Source organism: Octopus bimaculoides, chromosome 5 (assembly GCF_046866305.1).
Source record: "Octopus bimaculoides isolate indiv1 chromosome 5, ASM4686630v1, whole genome shotgun sequence".
Taxonomy (NCBI): Eukaryota; Metazoa; Mollusca; class Cephalopoda; order Octopoda; family Octopodidae; genus Octopus; species Octopus bimaculoides.
In genome coordinates, this window is record NC_142932.1 from 96,873,302 (window position 1) to 96,892,348 (window position 19,047).

Here is a 19,047-nt window from a genome sequence, read left to right on the forward strand (position 1 = left end):
CCTTTTATGTCACATCAACACCAGTGCTTTTTACATGGCACCAACACCGGTGCTTTTTACATAGCACCAGCATCAATACTATTTATGTGGTACCAGCACCTGTACCAGTGCCTTTTACATGGCACCAGCACAGTGCTTTTTATGTAGCACCAGCAACAGTGCTTTTTATGTAGCACCAGCAACAGTGCTTTTTTTATGTGGTACTATGCAGTATTACAAAATGTAGATTACACAGAATAAATTAATATGTGAATACTTCCAGTTGCCACCTAGGCATTTTAAGAGGTGGTGATTAGGTAAAATTTTATAGCATTACACTGAAAACACTTTATCCCAAGTAATATTTCTAGATGCTGTGTTATCTGTTCCTTACGACTGGATGGCACTGAGATGTATAGTATTTAAGTGAAGGACCTAAATATACATTAAAATGTATTTATTAGAATGTATTTATTTGATCTCAACATCTATGAGCTGGTAAGAAGTTTAAAAAATATTTCCTGAACATCAGAGCTTTTAAGGGATGGCCATTGTTGTTCTTGAGTTAGGTTCAGTCTTTTTTTTTAAGAGCATGTCTAGAACCACCTTATGCAATATATCTTTTCCTCTTTGCATTGATTTCATACATTAAGAGAGTGAGAGACATATCTTTCTCAGTATTCAGTGCCAGTCTATTTCGAATAACAATCCCAGATCTAGTAACTATTCAACTGACAGATATAGTATAGGGTTAATATTCTAATAAAAATACTTGTAAAAGATCTTAATATGACATACAAGCAAAGGTGTCGAGCTGGCAGAATTGGTAACACACTAGACAAAATGTTTAACAGCATTTTGTCCATCTTTATGTTCTGTGTTCAAATTCCGCCAAGGTCAATTTTGCCTTTCATCCTTTTGGGGTTGATAAAATAAGTACCACTCAACCACTGGGGTGAACGAAATTGACTAGCTACCTCCCCCAAAATTTCTGGCCTTGAGCCATTAACAGAAAGGTGTATGATATATAAGATAGTAGTCTAAATCATATTCATTTAGCCATTTGATTTCTAATACCACACACACAAAAAAAAAACCTAACATGTTGAAATAATTTCTGATCAATATATCTTAATTTCAGAATTGTTTTAAAGCATGAGCACATTGGACAGTTATCTGGGTGTAGAGGACCCAATATTAATCTATATATGTTGTGGCTGTGCATGTAGCCCAGTGTATTGCTTTGCCACTTATAATGCTTATAAGACAGCTGTTTGGTCTGCCTGTACACACTCATTGACATTAACAGATATTTATCTTCATATCTAATGAAAATCCAATATTTAATGAAGAGCAGAGTGTGAATAAACATGCAAACCATCTAGGCAAATACATCACCTGTGTTTGTCATATGCTTGGATGCCTCTGCAACACAGGCATATCTGTCTGCATCATCATTAATTTGCACTCATTTTTCTATACATGAGTTGGACAAGTCTTCTCCAGCACAGCAACACACCACTTGGTATGGTCCTTTGTCATTCCTTTTAGTGAAGTGAAAAACTCCTCATCAGAATTCACCACTTCTCATGTCTTCCCTCTTTCACAGGTCCCTTCTACTTGAATTATCTTCCCAAACCATTACCTGTCTGCACAAGCAGTCTTCACTTTTGCATCATAAATCTGATTCTTCTAATACCCATTTTTTAATCTCAACTCTACAAGTGTATTGGTGTGTGTGTGTGTGTGTGTGTGTGTGTGTGTGTGCGTGCATGGAAGCACGCGCAAAGTAGATCTTCAACAGCCACTATTTTCTCTGTTCGGAATCCAATTTATTGGATGCAGATTTACTTAGTGTAAGAACTTTCTGGCAATACTTGTTTAAAATTTCTCTTCTACCTCAATGAAACAAGTTTGTTCTTTGCACAACTTTAGTATGTCTACAACAAACTGGCTAGAACCAGTAGAAGAGTAAAAAAAAACCTGGTTTTACAAGATTCTCAACAAATTAGCCAACTGTTTTATTGAAAAACTTATCTACTTTCGAAAATTATCACCAATTATATTTTCCAGTGAAACTTCAAAATGTGTACCTGAAAACTCAGATTATTATGCTATGACTACATAAAAAAAAGAATTAGGAAATACATAATGAGTACATGATGTGGGAAATATCATCTGCTTCAAAACCAGCTATACGTTTCGGTTGTTTCCTAAATCTGGGTTAATATCTGAATTTTGTTTTTCTTAACATTCACCAATGCCTATAAAAAAATTTATATTAATATGATGTGAGAAAAATTTGGGAAAATTCAATAACTGTAGTGTCTAAACTCATCTCTATGTGAGGCGTGAGAAACTGCTTGAAGTGTACCGCATTCAAATTAAAGAATGTACACTGCGGTTAGCTGACTTGTTCTGAAATATCCCTTCAGTCTTCAGCATTATCTTATCAAATGTCAGGTTAGCTTTGAGAAATATAATCTATTACATTGCCCTATCTCAGCTGCATTTAAAAATAATCAACAATATTCCCAATGTATAGAAGATCATTAACAAAATATCTCTCTGCACTCGAATGGATATAGAGTTGTCAGAATTTCATAGCAGAACAACCAAAAATTCTATTATCAGTTTCCGGAGATACGGTACTAAACAGTATTTTCAACATTTCTTAATGTACACTTTCCTTTCGAAACTTTAGGAAATCAGTGTAGCTTAAGAAGCTATTTTTCCCCATCAACTTCAGTTTTACATTTCAAGGATATCTCGTTGACTATGAAGTAGCCCAGACGAATAAATAAATAAATAAATAAATAAAACTGCCAACCGATCGGTATTTGTATGTCGCAGTTCTTCATTATTTTCTTATAAAGTCGAGAAATTAAAGCTTATTAAACGCTGTAGCATTAAAGGACATAAATGTTATAAATCTACGACTGAAGTTGGATAAAATTTAATTAATTTCTTTTACGAAAATATTAAATTACTGAACTATCATATGAGAGAGATTTTAGCAGTGTCTTCTGTTGAATGGATATTCAAATTCTGATACAATGAAATAACAGTTCGCGATAAACATATTTTGAAGCAACGAAATTAGAATAAATTCCGTCATCTGCAATAAAAAGTGAATAATATGGACAATTATAAAGCGAACATGAATGAAATGTGTTGTTTCGTTTCTTTTTTGTTTATTTTTTTAATAGACGCGCTTTCGAAGAAATTATTCAAGCACCTGCTGCTACTACTATGGAAACTAAAAACAGTTAAGTTTGGCGGGTAATTGAGTTAAGGTTAAGAAAATAATAATCGATGGTGTACTGTCTTTCTATAATTTATCATCTTATTCGTCTGCTTGCTTTCTTCTCTATGTTAAACAAACAAAGTACTCAAGGTGTACTTGAGTGGAGACAAACGGAAGCAAATGACGAGGAAGTTAGATAAAAGACAACGATGTAATAGACGATCCTTGGTAAGGTTGTCGTCCTTGTAGTAAGGAGTGACAAGCGTTGAAAGAAAACAAATATTAAAGGGGGAAAAGAAGCCCAAGATGGCTACTAACATCTTATATGTATATATCGTATTCAAAAGCTTAATAACGAATAAATGTTCAAATATAAACAAACTGGTTAATAAAAATACAGACACAAGTAGGCGACTGATGCTGCCTTTGCGATTTGGTAGTTGCAACTAACATGCGTTAAATGTATGTGTAATAGATATAGCTAAAGTAAAAACGTATACGAGTATATTCACATTTGAATAAACTATATATCACCTGTAAATATTAACAGATATCTAATGTATGTACATGAAATCCACTAATTAGACGTCAATATTTACATCAGAAAACAAATGTGTAGACTCAGTTCACGTGTAATAAACACGGTGATCAGGATTTAAAACACTCCCTTAAAACGTATGTGTATGTTAATAGATGTATATTACAAACACTTTAGGTAAAGTTTGAATACGTGACTAAAAATTTTGTTAACTGAAATTCCTGATCACTGTGAAGTACATTCTGACAAATCTAGTGCTACGTCAACTATGTCACATTAATCAAAAAAAAATAGCTAGTAGTTAAATATTTAAAACCTTGTAAGAGTAGAAAGAAAGCGTAGTATATGTAACACAATGAGTTGATTGAAAGCAGGTACGTTCAATATAGAAGGTTCTAGAAAAATAATAAAACTCTACTAGCTTTTAACAGAAGAAAGGTAAATAAAACCACAGACTGAACCTTTTAAAAAGATGGTACTGTTGGAAGGATTACAAAAAAAGTGAGTGGGTACGTGAAAGAATTCAGATTAAAGCATAATACATGAATATATGTATAGAGTAAGAGTTAGTTACAACTTGAGAATTAAATGGATATACAAGCGTAGAGATATCCATTAGGAGCATACACACACACACACAAGTATGATACATGCATGCGTGGGTGTAAATGTGTTTATATGCGTGTATACAGTTCTGTTAATAGTAGGATCAACAAACAAAAAAGTACTCCATCCAGTGATAGAGAAATACCATTTAATAGGCGCAAGAGTGGCTGTATGGTTAAGAAGTTTGTTTCCCAACATGTGGTCTCAGGTTCAGTCTCACTGCGAAGCGCCTTAGGCAAGTGGATTTCGTAAAGAAAGAAGCCAGTCATGTATCTATATACGTATGTGTTTGTGTGCATGTTCGTGTGTACTGTTGTCTTGAAATCATTTGATGGTTGTAAGCAAGCATCAACTTCATATAAACGATGTTGTTCATTTCGAATCTTCCGTGAAAAACATATCTGGCAATGGAAAATATTTCCTTACCTGAAAATAATTGAGTGTTGGTGACAGGAAAGGCATCTAGTGTAGAAAATCTGCTCTAACAAATTTTGTCTGACCCATGCAAGCATGGAAAAGCAGACGTTAAATGATGATTATGATGATGATGACGATATATATACATCATAATTTAACGTTCATAATGATTTGACAAGATCCAACGAGCCAAAGGACATCATGTTCCAATGTCTGCTTTGACATGGTTTCTGTGACTTGGTGCCCTTCCTAATCACTATAGAATGTACTTTGTGCTTTTTTCATGAGGCTGGCATAAATGAAGGCACAAGACAAAGGAAAAAGAAGAAGCTCCCCTCGGCTGAGTGGAGTTGTAGGAGAGTGAGAGATTGCTTAATGGCAGTTGCATCATCTTTTTATATTTATTTTCCATACTTACATAAGCTGGATGTTTGACAGGAGGGCTGCACCTTGCTCCCATGTCTCAATTTTGGCATGGTTTCTATGGCTTGATGCCCTTCCTAATGGCAACTGCTTTACAGAGAGTACTGGCTTTTTAAAAAAAATCTTCTAGCACTAGCCCTAGTGAGATCATCTTGTAACTCACAATAGTAAAGATACCCCTCAACTGAGTGGGAGAATGGGAGACAGTACTTGTTTATGCTGGGTGTTAAAAGGTTAAACTATGATGAAAGGAGCAAGAAGTGATTTATTGTTATGGAGGAGATTTGTGACTACCTTGAGTGGATGTGGAGTGCTTGGAGTGGTGGCACAAAGGGAGGTAAATATGGTAGTAATAAAGTGCCAGACAAAAATAAAACCTAAATATTCCATTTGTAGCCACCCATAATCCTAGAAACCATAATATCTCACATTTGGCCAAATAATACCTTCCAATAAGATGATGATGAGGAGCTAAAGTATATCCTCCAAGAGTGCATGGTTACAGCAGACTCAGACAAGGTAGATAAAGGTTGCCAGAATGCAATCCTACCCTACTCATGCATTATGATTTGTGAAAATAGTGGAAGGAGAGGTAGCAGGGGATAAGTAATAAAAGTATGGGAGAGGGATATGGAGATATTCAGTAAGCACAAACCAAGTGCTTTCCTCTCAATTGAGTAGAATAATACAGTGAATAGAAGAAGTGATGGGGAGAAGAGGGGACAAAGAACACATTCGGCAAGTAACAGAGAAGATGGTGGGGAATGTAAAGGTATAAAATAGGTAATAATCAGGGGGCGTAGGATGCATCCATTATATGGTAGAGAAATGGGTACACCATCCTACTATTTCAACAGGTATTTTGTTAGGCTTGTATGAGAGGTTGGTTCTTCTGTTAACAGTTGACATGGTCCCTATTTATTTCTTCATCATACAAGGGACAGTTGAAATGTTCTCAACATAGTCACCTTTGCGGTCCACACACTTCTTCCAACAGTATTACAATGTTTGGATCCTAATGGTGGAGAAGCTTTCATCCGCTTGGTCAGAAAAATCATCAACAGCAGATATGACATCATTATCACTGTGATACTACTTTCCAGCTAAGTGTTTTTACATATTGGGTAACAGATGATAGTCAGATGGGACCAAATCAGGAGAACAGGGAAGCTGATCAACCAGTTCAAAGCTGCAGCCGTGCACAGCAGACATTGAAGCCACAGACTTGTGAGCTGGAGTATTGTACTCGTGAAACAAGACCCATTTTGTCAGTATCCCTGGGTATTTGGTCTTGATAGCCTTTCATAACTGCCTCAGCAAGTTGACATAGTGCTCTTCATTGATGGTGTGACTCTTTTGAAGATAGTCAATAAACACAATGCCTTTGCATTCCAAAAAACTAAGGCCATCACCTTCCCTGTAGATGAAATGACCGTGAACTTCTTTGAAGAAGGTGAAGAGGGGTGTCTCCACTGTATAGATTGTCTCTTTGTCTCCTGATGAAAGTGATGAGCCCAAAACTCATCAGGTTTAAGAAACATTCAAGGAAACCAGCTGGATCTGCCTGAAACAATTTCAGATTTCCCCGTGATGTGATCAGCCTGGTGTGCTTTTAATCAGGTGTCAGAAGACATGCACCCCTGAGTAGAAACCCTTGTCATGCCAAGTTCATTGTGCAGAATATTCTCAACACTCATGAGATACACTAACAGCATTGGCTATTTGATTTATAGTCATTTGTCTGTCATTCATCACCATGTGGTGAACACGTTCAATGTTTCTGTCAATGATGACTGTTGCAGATCATCCAGACCTGGGTCATCTACTAGACTCTCCTTTCCCCTCCTAAATTCAGCTGCCCACTTTTGCACTGTTGATAAAGCCAGAGTGTCATCCCTTAATGTAGCAACCATGTCAGCATTAATGTCCTTGGGGGCTAAACCCTTTTTCTACATGTACTTGATAACACTACAATGCTAAATTTTATCCAAATTCACAAGAAGTCACTACTAGTTTACTTTTGAAGTCTTCTTTGAACAGTCAGATGTCAAGTTATCCGGAAAGAAAGAATGCAGTTATTAATAAGAAGCGTTGAAATGAATGCATGCAAGATTTCACAGCTCTAGCATCACTCTTTCACAGTCAGCCTTTGAACTTTTCAGTCCACCCTCATATCTTGATATCATTTTTCACCACTTCACCCCATGCATTTTTCAGTCTCCTATCTTCTACTAGTGACATTAATTTTGAGCACTCAATACTTCCTTGTGCAACAATCATTTTCTATTTGCATCACATGCCTATACTATTACAGGTTTCTCTTTTGCATGCTATATCTGATTCCCCTCATATTCAGTTTGTCTTTCAGTTCATTTATACTTCATCATTCATGCACACTAGCATGGCACATCCAACAAAGCATGCTTTCATCCTCTTTTTCTAGTCTTCACAGGTCCTCTGTATTTAAGACCCATGCACTTCACACACAACCATTTTGCTATGAGCCCTTGACTTTGAAGAAGAAGCCCTTTGTTGTTTCCCCAACTGTTCTTATTCTTGTTCCTACATTTTCAGAATGCCTGCACCCACTGCTACTTAAGCAATTTGGTAACAAAAACTTTCAACTAATTCTAGGGAACCCTCTGAGAGAATTTATTTCCTGAGAGCTCTTAGTGCTTATTGATCTCGTACACCTGTTACATGTCAAATATATCTTATTTGTTAGCCTGTATGTGATTTCCTGATTTATGCTATTCCTTAGGGAGGTAACCTGGGTTCATTTTCTCAGAGAAATAATCCACAAACCATGAAACAGCCAGTCAGATGACTCTCTTCCTCTTCTTTTTCCACACGTCAATAATATAGAAAGACTGTGTTTACATTCTTATTTCACAAAACAGTGAAGTTTTCAAAACATTTAAACATATTTCAGTTATTCTGATTTATGTGTTGTTATGCAAAAAATGGTTATTGTTTAAATTAGTAAAAAGCCATTGAACACACAAATATACAAATAGAGCTATTTACCACAATGCCGACATAATTTGCAGCTGCTTTATATTGCCGGAGATCTATACTACTGGTTGGGAAAGGAAATCAGCATGTATTTTCTGAAGAGCAGTCAACAAACCATGAAATGGTCCATGAAAAGACTTCTTTCCTTTTTTATTTGACACATCAGAGAATAGAATAGCCTGGTCAAAGTTTAGAGAGCTCTTACCCCTGCTGGCGACAAAGGGACTCTCACTCAGAGTAAAAGGCAGACTGTATGACGCATGTGTACGAACAGCCATGCTTCATGGCAGTGAAACATGGGCTGTAACTGCTGAGGACATACGTAAGCTCGCAAGGAATGAAGCCAGTATGCTCCGTTGGATGTGTAATGTCAATGTGAATACCCGTCAGAGTGTAAGTATCTTGAGAGAAAAGCTGAACATTAGAAGCATCAGTTGTGGCGTGCAAGAGAGACGATTGCGCTGGTATGGACATGTGGTGAGAATGGAGGAGGATAGCTGCGTGAAAAAGTGCCACACCCTAACAGTTGAGGGAACCCGTGGAAGAGGTAGGCCCAGGAAGACCTGGGCTGAGGTGGTGAGGCAAGACCTTCGTACATTGGGCCTCACCGAGGCGATGACTACGGACCGAGACCTTTGGAAATGTGCTGTGCGTGAGAAGACCCGGCAAGCCAAGTAAGATCGTTGCCAGTGCCCCTGGACTGGTTCTTGTGCGGGTGGCACATGAGATGCACCATTTTGAGCGTGGCCGTTGCCAGTACCGCCTGACTGGCTCCTGTAGGATTTTCGAGCGAGATCGTTGCCAGTGCCCCTGGACTGGCTTGTGCGGGTGGCACATAAAAGACACCATTTCGAGCGTGGCCGTTTTCGTGCGGGTGACACGTAAAAGCACCCACTACACTCTCTGAGTGGTTGGCGTTAGGAAGGGCATCCAGCTGTAGAAACTCTGCCAAATCAGACTGGAGCCTGGTGTTGCCATCCGGTTTCACCAGTCCTCAGTCAAATCGTCCAACCCATGCTAGCATGGAAAGCGGACGTTAAACGATGATGATGATGATGATGACATCAATACATTCTTATTTTCCCTGGATTCAGAGTTTGTAATATTTAAATATATTTCAGTTCTTCTAGTTAATAGCATGTTGTGCCTAAAATACACACACACATGTATGTATATATGTGTGTGTGTATGCATGCATACATATACACATGCATATACATCCCTACATACACATACATACATTGGCATACATCTACACACGCACACACATATCTACATTCATACACATATATACAAACATCTATGTAGACACATATATGCATACATCTACATACATACATTTATACATATATATATATATATATATATATATATATATATATATATATATATATATATATAAGTTAGTAAATAGTATACATATATATATATATACATACATACATCTACATACACATATATGCATGCATCTGCATAGATACATATATATGCGTACATCTATATACCTGTAAACATACACCTACATACACATATATACATACATCTACATACACATATATACATACATCTACATACACATATATACATACATCTACATACACACATATATATACATATATACAAACATATATATATATATATATACATACATCTACATACACACATATATATACATATACACAAACATATATATGTACATATATACAAACATAAATGTACATATGTACAAACATATATGTATGTACATATGCACAAACATCTATATATGTACATATGCACAAACATATATATATGTACATATGCACAAACATATATATGTACATATACACAAACATATATGTGTGTGTGTGTGTGTGTGTGTGTGTGTGTGTGTGTATATACACACACAAACATACACACACACACACACACACACACACACACACACACACATACACACATGAATACATTTATTGGCCATACTTCCGTCATCCATTTCCTTCTTTTACCCTTTCATTCATAGCTTCTTCATCTCTCAATCAGTATTTCCTCCTCTCCTTTTTCATTGTCCTGTGCATCCAGTGTGACTGAGGATAGTAGTGGATCTGTTGAGTTCACTATATATATGTACATACACTATAGCTATTCTGACCCTCTCCTCCATCACTCCTTTGTGCCACTCATTTGCACAGCACACATTTTAGCTCAGAAAAATATCTACACTGACCTGTGTACAATGTACCTACCCTCCTGTGCAAGTGTCAGGACAGAAAGTCAACAACTCACGTGCTCTCAAACAAACAGGTGGGACAATCTAATGCACACAGTACACCTGGTGCAGTAGTTGGTAAATTTGAGCAGAAAATGTATTGGGTTCTGTGGTCCCTTTATTAACCTTTCTGGTGTTGATGCCACAGAAAAAAATAAACATCCTCAATGCGCTCTGTAAAGTAGTTAGCTATAAGAAAGACATCCAACCATAAAAATCAAACCAAATGACACAAGTATCAGTCTACAGAAGCAGCAGCTCCTAATAAAAGATGATTCAGACTGTGACAAACTGTCCAACCTATGCCAACGTGAAAAGTTGGCATAGGTTGGAGTACAGTATTAATTAGTCCATAGTAAGGTATGGTGGTTGGATGGTTCAAGCTTCTAGAAATTAGTAAAAATAGTAAATTCTTGCAACTAGATATAGAGAGCTACTATGCCACTATCAACCCATTCGTTCTTAATCAAGCCCTGATTTTTAGCATGAAAAATTCCAATTTGTCCCGACATGAAATAGATATTATACTTGCCACGCAAGTCACTCTAGTAGATTTTGATGATAGATTATGGAGTAGATTAGATAGGGAGAATGCATTTAAAATAGCAATGGGCTCACATAATTTTGCTCAGGCCAGTGACCTAGTAGGTATATATATCCTTTCATTAATCTAGTCTTTCTTTCCAGAAGTAACAGGGGGGTGGGGGTTATACAGGGATGACGCCTTATTTTTTCTAAACAGAAGTAGTAAAGTACAGTCAGAAAAGAATGGGAAAAATTTCTTTTAGACTTTTCAAAAATTTAGGACTAAACATTACTATAGGTGAAGATTATCGTAAAGTGAATTTTCTTAATGCTACCTTCTGTCTTGATACTAGATTATTTGAACCATTTCATAAGCCAAATGATCATATTAAGTACATTAACGTAGCATCCAACCATCCACCCATGATTATACGGGGACTAGTTAAGAATATTTCTACAAGAATCTTTAGATTATCTGCTAGCAATAAAATTTTCGAATCTCATGCATCTTATTATAATGCTGCTCTAGCTAGGGCTGGGTACCATGAAAAAATTCAATATATACAAGAAGCAGTCATACACAACACTGGTAATTCCTCCTGATGCGCATTGTATACCACCACAATGTTACGGTTTGAGAACTCACTCAGATAAAGAACACTGGCCAGGAAGAATTGGTCATATCAATGAACTACCAACGAAACCTCATAGACACACGCGACATAATAATTCAACTGCTTATTCCAATCCTGTACAACACACTCAATCAAATAAGCCTAATAACAGATATAGGAATCAGGATGTCCTTGGGTTCAACCCGATTTTCAGTTTGCATGTTTCAACAAAGATTGCTGGAAAATTTTTTGCTGCTTTGGACAAATGTTTTCCAAAATCTAATCAGTATCATGCTATTTTTAATTGACACACCGTTAAGGTATCCTACACCAACTCTGCTAATTTAGAGCAGCTTATGCATCGCATAAACAATATCAAAATGCAGCAAAGGTTCAATAACCCACCTACTGGATCTAGCAAACATTTGCATCTAAATATCAACCAAGAAAATGTAAACTGCATTGATAAACACCAACTACAACCAATTTGTAGAAGTAGAAATACTTATGATACAGCTAGCATGGTAACAACGCCGGTAAATGGAGTCGGGACTGCCTTATATACAAATAAATACGATAAATGCTCATGCAGAGAAAAATCAAAATGTCCTTTGATGAATCTCTGTATGAGTACAAATCTTGTATATAAATGTACCATGCACACAAGGGGAGGATTCTATGTTTACATTGGGCAGACGGCTGAATCATTTAAGAATCATTATCGTAACCATGTTGCCAGCTTTAAGACAATCAATAAGAGACATTTATCTTTGGCAGATTTTGTATGGCGACTGAAAGAGGATAAAATGAAGTACAGTATTAATTAGTCCATAGTAAGGTATGCGAAACCATACAATATAATTTCCAGGAGATGCTGTCTCTGCTCTGAGGAATCCCTGTCTATTCTGTGGACTAACGAGAAGATAATTAATAAAATTTCTGAACAACTCTCGAGATGCCTACATGCATATAAATGTACTTTCGCACAATGCAGTGAGAATGAATTTTGAGTAACCGTTAATTTAATTTACTTTAAGGTATGGATGACTTAAGTTTACTTTTAACCTCCCCATTCTTCTAAACACCAAGTAGATAACTAACTCGCTATGTGACCATGAGTGCACCAAACATCACGTGTGCCTATGCTCACATCTCTGTGGATGCTTGTATGAGCGAGTGTACTCGTGCCATGCAACTTGCCTGAAAGTGTTTATACATCCATATCTGTCAACAGTTATTTTTAATACTTTCCTCGCTGGATTGCGTGTTCGTTTCGCTTTTTGTCATCATTGATTTTATTTTTCATCTTCTATATAAATGAAGATATTTCCTCCATCTGGCTGCTTTTCTCTCTACAAAATGGAGAGTTACATTGTGGAACAGTCGTTTTAAAGAGTTGTATTTATTTATCACCCAACGAGATACATCTGCACCACCGGATGCTCCTGAACCAGTTGTTGAGTGTCACACCTAAGAGGAATCGATGCTAGATGTGTCAAAACAATTGTCGTGATTAATAATAAATTCTTGTATAATCCATCTTCTGTCTTTCATTTTCTATGTGTATGTATGTATCTCTGTCACTATATGTCATTTTTTTAATTACAGATATGACATAATATGTCACATGTGTTTGTATATTATTATTGTCCTTTCAGTAAACAAATAAAGAAGCAAATTGATACAATACTATGTCTGCAAGTTGATGAATACCACCTATTACCCTCTTATTGCTACATATACATATATGTGTGTGTGTGTGTGTAGGTATATATATATGTATGTATATATGTGTGTGTGTATAAATATGTGTGTGTGTATATATATATATATATATATATATATATATATATATATATATATATATATATGTATGTATATATATGTGTGTGTGTATATACATATATGTGTGCATATATATATGTATATATATATGTATATATATATATGTAAATATATATGTATATATTTTTGTGTGCGTGTATATATATGTGTGTATGTATATATATATATATATATGTGTATATATATATGTATATATATCATCATCATCATCGTTTAACGTCCGCTTTCCATGCTAGCATGGGTTGGACGATTTGACTGAGGACTGGTGAAACCAGATGGCAACACCAGGCTCCAATCTGATTTGGCAGAGTTTCTACAGCTGGACACCCTTCCTAACGCCAACCACTCAGAGAGTGTAGTGGGTGCTTTTACGTGCCACTGGCACGAAGGCCAGTCAGGCGGTACTGGCAACAGCCACGCTCAAAATGGTGTATTTTATGTGCCACCCGCACAAGAGCCAGTCCAGGGACACTGGCAACGATCTTGCTCGAAAATCCTTAGACATGTCACGGGCAGAAGTGCCAGAAAGGCAACGCTGGGCACAAGTGCCAGAAAGGCAACGCTGGGCACAAGTGCCAGAAAGGCGACGCTGGGCACAGGTGTTATCCCGATTTCGCTTTCACTTGCCCCAATAAGTCTTCGCAAGCTGAGTTACATGTCCAATGAAGGAGATGACGTTGGCACGGGTGCCAGTCATCGAATTTAGTTCGATTTCACTTGCCTCAACAAGTCTTCGCAAGTGGAGTTTAGTGTCCAATGTAGGAAAGGTACGCATAAGTCGGCTGGCTACACCCCTGACAGAGGCCTTGGATTTAGGTCTCACTTGGCTTGCCGGGTCATCTCACGCACAGCACATCTCACGTCAGAAATCATCACCTCAGTGAGGCCCAATGTTCGAAGGTCTTGCCTCACCATCTCAGCCCAGGTCTTCCTGGGCCTACCTCTTCCACGAGTTCCCTCAACTGTTGGGGTGTGACACTTTTTCACACAGCTATCCTCGTCCATTCTCACCACATGTCCATACCAGCGCAATCGTCTTTGCTCACCACAACTGATGCTTCTTATGTTCAGCTTTTCTCTCAAGATACTTACACTCTGTCGGGTATGCACACTGACATTACACATCCATTGGAGCATACTGGCTTTATTCCTTGCGAGCTTACGCATGTCCTCAGCAGTCACAGCCCATGTTTCACTGCCATGTAGCATGGCTGTTCGTACACATGCGTCATACAGTCTGCCTTTTACTCTGAGTGAGAGTCCCTTTGTCGCCAGCAGAGGTAAGAGCTCTCTGAACTTTGCCCAGGCTATTCTTATTCTAGCAGCTACACTTTCAGCGCACCCACCCCCACTACTAACTTGGTCACCCAGATAGCAGAAGCTATCAACTATCTCTAGTTTTTCTCCCTGGAATGAGACAAGTGTTGTTTCTTGTTTGTTTACAGTGTTTATTGCACCTGAACATCTGCCACATACAAAAACTAACTTCTTAGTTAACCTGCCTTTGATATTGCTGCACCTCTTATGTGTCCATAGCTTGCACTGGGTACATCTTATAGAGTTACTACCTACACCTTTTCTACATACTGAGCAGGGCCATCTACCTGAAGGGGTTTGTGTTTTATCTACCTTCCTACTTATTAGGACTTTGGTTTTAGCTAGGTTGACTCTAAGGCCCTTCAATTCTAGTCCTTGCTTCCACACCTGAAACTTCTCCTCTAGTTCTGATAGTGACTCCGCAATTAGTGCAAGGCCATCAGCATAGAGGAGCTCTCAGGGGCAACCTGTCTTGAATTCCTCTGTGATCGCCTGGAGGACTATGATAAATAGGAGGGGGCCGAGGACAGAACCTTGGTGGACCCCTACCTCTACCCGGAATTCATTACTGTACTCATTTCCAACCCTCACCTTACTGACAGCATCTCTGTACATGGCTTGCACATCTCTCACTAACCATTCTTCTATCCCAAGTTTCCTCATTGACCACCAGATAAGGCATCGGGGGACCCTGTCAAAGGCTTTCTCCATGTCAACGACAGCCAGGTACAGGGGTTTATCCTTGGCTAGGTATTTCTCCTGCAGCTGTCTTACCAGAAATATGGCATCAGTGGTGCTTTTACCTGGCACGAACCCAAACTGCATCTCATCTAAATTGATTCGCTCCCTAATTAGTTGGGTTATGACCCTCTCTGTAACTTTCATTACCTGATCTAACAGCTTGATGCCTCTGTAATTATTTGTATCTAAAGCGTCACCTTTACCTTTGTAGCAGTTGACTATGGTGCTGCTAGACCAGTCATTGGGTATGACTCCTTCATGTATCACCTGGTTCGTAATATAGCCAACACTGCCAGATATTTTGAGCATCTCTGCAGTGATTCCTGATGGGTCGGGGGCTTTCCCTGTCTTCATACTCTTATATGTATATATATATTTATTTATTTATGTGTTTCAGCCAAGTGGTTGCGGTCATGCTGGTGCACCACCGTGATTTTCACGTTCCTTGCATGGCTCTTCTCCCCCACCTGACATGGTCCAATCAAGAGTTTTGATGGCACATCTGGTGTATAAGAGAATTTGACACAGCTGCCCTAAACTGCGTCTCATTACGAGCCATTGGTTCGTCTGGTATCGTGGAGAGGAAAGCGTCAAGTTTTGTCTTGAAGACCTCCGCATCCATGTCTTGCATGTCTCTCAAATGTTTTGGCAGGGCATTGAAGAGCTGAGGTCCTCTGAAACCGAGGCTGCTGCAGTATCTCGTTCTTATGTGAGATGCAGTGGACGGTACCTTTGGCACCATGCAGTGGCGACCCGTGCGGGCATTCCTGTAGTACTTGATGCCAAAGTTTGGCACCAGTCCTTCCAGTATTTTCCATATGTATATTATTACATATCTCTCCTGCCTGCGCTCCAGGGAGTAGAGACCTAGTGCCTTCAGTCGCTCCCTGTAGTTCATCTGTTGGACTGTGGCGATCTTTTTTGTATAGTGCCGCTGAATTGCCTCGAGTTCTGCTGTCCGCTTAACACAGTGTGGTGACCACAACTGAGAGCAATAGTCTAGGCGGCTCAGAACAAATGTCTTCTACAGAGTCAACATGACTTTTTGTTCCCTTGTACAGAATGTCCTCAGTATCCACCCTGCCAGTTGTCTGCACTTTGCTGTCAACTTGACAATGTGCATGTGAAATGATGCATCACTACACATGTTGATGCCCAGATCTCTAACTGTTTGTGGTTCTGGGATTGCAGTACCTCCAAGCCCTGTGTATGCCAGTTGGGAGGTACTTGTGGTCTTGTAGCGCAGTACTTGAAATTTTTTTGCATTGAACTGCATATTATTTTGCTCTGCCCACTTATATATTACATTTAGGTCATTCTGCAGGCTTACAATATCATCAGGATTCTTTATTGCCTGAGATATCTTTGTGTCATCAGCATAGCTAGTGACAGTGGCTCTCCAAGTGACCGTGGGCATGTCCAGAAGGGCCACTATGAACAGTAGTGGCCCCAGAACAGTTCCTTGTGGAACACCGCTCAATATTTGTGTTTCCCTAGATAGTTCTCCATTGGCTGCAACTGTCTGACTTCTACCATTCAGGAAGTCATGCAGCCACTCTCCTAATTTACCAGCTATGCCAAGGTTTCGCAGCTTGTGACATATCAAGCCATGATCAACTTTGTCAAAGGCTTTTGCAAAGTCGAGATATATCACATCAACATTTGAATGGTCAAGTAGCTGCTTCAGGACCCAGTCATAATGCTGCAAGTGCTGCGTGAGGCAGCTTCTACCTGGACGGAAACCATGCTGGGTCTCATTCAGCAAGTCATTTTCTTCTAGGAACGCAATCAATCTCCTTCTGACAATTCGTTCCATGACTTTGCTAATATGTGAAGTCAGAGAGATGGGCCTGTAGTTTCCAGCCTCTGCTCTGCTTCCACCTTTATGAATAGGACATATGGTGCCTTCCTTCAGCTTTTTGGGAAGTTTACCATTTGCAAGGAAACTCTGGAAGAGTATCCGGAGTGGTCCTGCTAATTCTTGTTTACACGATTTTAAGAGGACAGCTGGGAAACCATTGGGGCCAGTTGCCGAATTTGAGCTCATTTCATTTATGGCAGCTATCACATCTTCCTCTTCAATGTCGATGTAGGTAATGGATGCAGTCTTTTTCTGCTGAGTGCTATTGTCAAAGAAATCAGCTGGGTTCTTTATCTGAGAAGTGAAGACACTCTTGAATTGTGTACTGAGCACTTCACTTATCCATGTGGGATCTGCAGTCAGTGAGCCAGTTGTTTTTACTCTTTCCCTTCCCATAGTTGGTTCAGCAAGTCCTTCCCAGTAAAACTACATTCGTTGAGTTTGAAGCATAATCGTAAGCATGTTTATTATTTTTATTATTTAATAATGTTCTCTAACCGGTAAATTAGCTGCAAAAATTTATGAATTGCAGAATTATTTCCAGACTTAGCGCGCCAGATTGAAGACATTTGAAATGATACACTGAATGTAATTTGTAGAACTCTACACGTGCTCCTTTTCGGGTGGACGTCTTGTGTCTAGTTCTGGAAATTGCATTGCGAATCGACGGACTACGCTGACGATCCTGCAGATATTTACCTTATGTAAATTTTAACAGGTGAAACCATGGTACGTAGGTTAATCGTTTTTTTATTTAGTATTTTTTCATTTGTCTTGCCGTCTTACAGTCTGTTGTGTCGCTGAATTTTTACTGAGAACATATATTTTTTTTCGTGGTCAGATGATTTGGCATCTATTTCTAACATATAGGAGTCCACTTTTGCTGGTCATTCCTCTTATTTTTGTATGTAATATAATTTTAATCTTCGGAGTTTTTTAATATGCTAGACCACTGGTTTTAATTGATTAATATCAATTTCTACCCTCATTAATAAATTTTATACATATATATATATATATATATATATATATATATATATATATATATATATATATATATATATACATATATATATATACAAGAATTTTATCAGGAAGCTAGTGTGTAAAAAAATTCATTAGGGAAATTTCTATTCCCAAGAATATAATTATTCGTTTATATTTATATAAGGGGCATTACTACAGAATAATGCCACACACCAGACTTCCCAAATAAACACATTTTAGTACCGAATGCGGTACTAAAATGTGTTTATTGGGGAAGTCTGGTGTGTGGCATTATTCTGTAGTAACGCCCTTATATAAATACATACATATATATATATATATATTCATATATATATATATATATATATATATATATATATATATATTTTCATATATATATATATATATATATATATATATATATATTCATATATATATATATATATATATATATTCATATATATATATATATATATATTCATATATATATATTCATATATATATATATATATATATATATTCATATATATATATATATATTCATATATATATATTCATATATATATATATATTCATATATATATATTCATATATATATATATATTCATATATATATATTCATATATATATATATATTCATATATATATATATATATATATATATATATATTCATATATATATAT

At 37.6% G+C, this 19,047-nt stretch overlaps 1 protein-coding gene across 3 annotated transcripts in view; it reads right to left on the minus strand.

Annotated features, from left to right (window-relative positions):
• LOC106869179 (beta-arrestin-1) overlaps nucleotides 1-19,047 on the minus strand; it is a 272,032-nt gene that overhangs the window by 238,760 nt on the left and 14,225 nt on the right. Inside the window, exon 1 of one of the 3 annotated variants that reach the window (XM_052968276.2) lies at nucleotides 4,797-5,167. The exons of the other annotated variants lie outside the window; for them this stretch is intronic. Coding sequence (XP_052824236.1) covers nucleotides 4,797-4,882 — 86 coding nt within the window. The 5' untranslated portion in view covers nucleotides 4,883-5,167. Of the gene's footprint in view, nucleotides 1-4,796; nucleotides 5,168-19,047 lie in introns of those variants that run through there. 3 annotated transcript variants of the gene reach the window in all.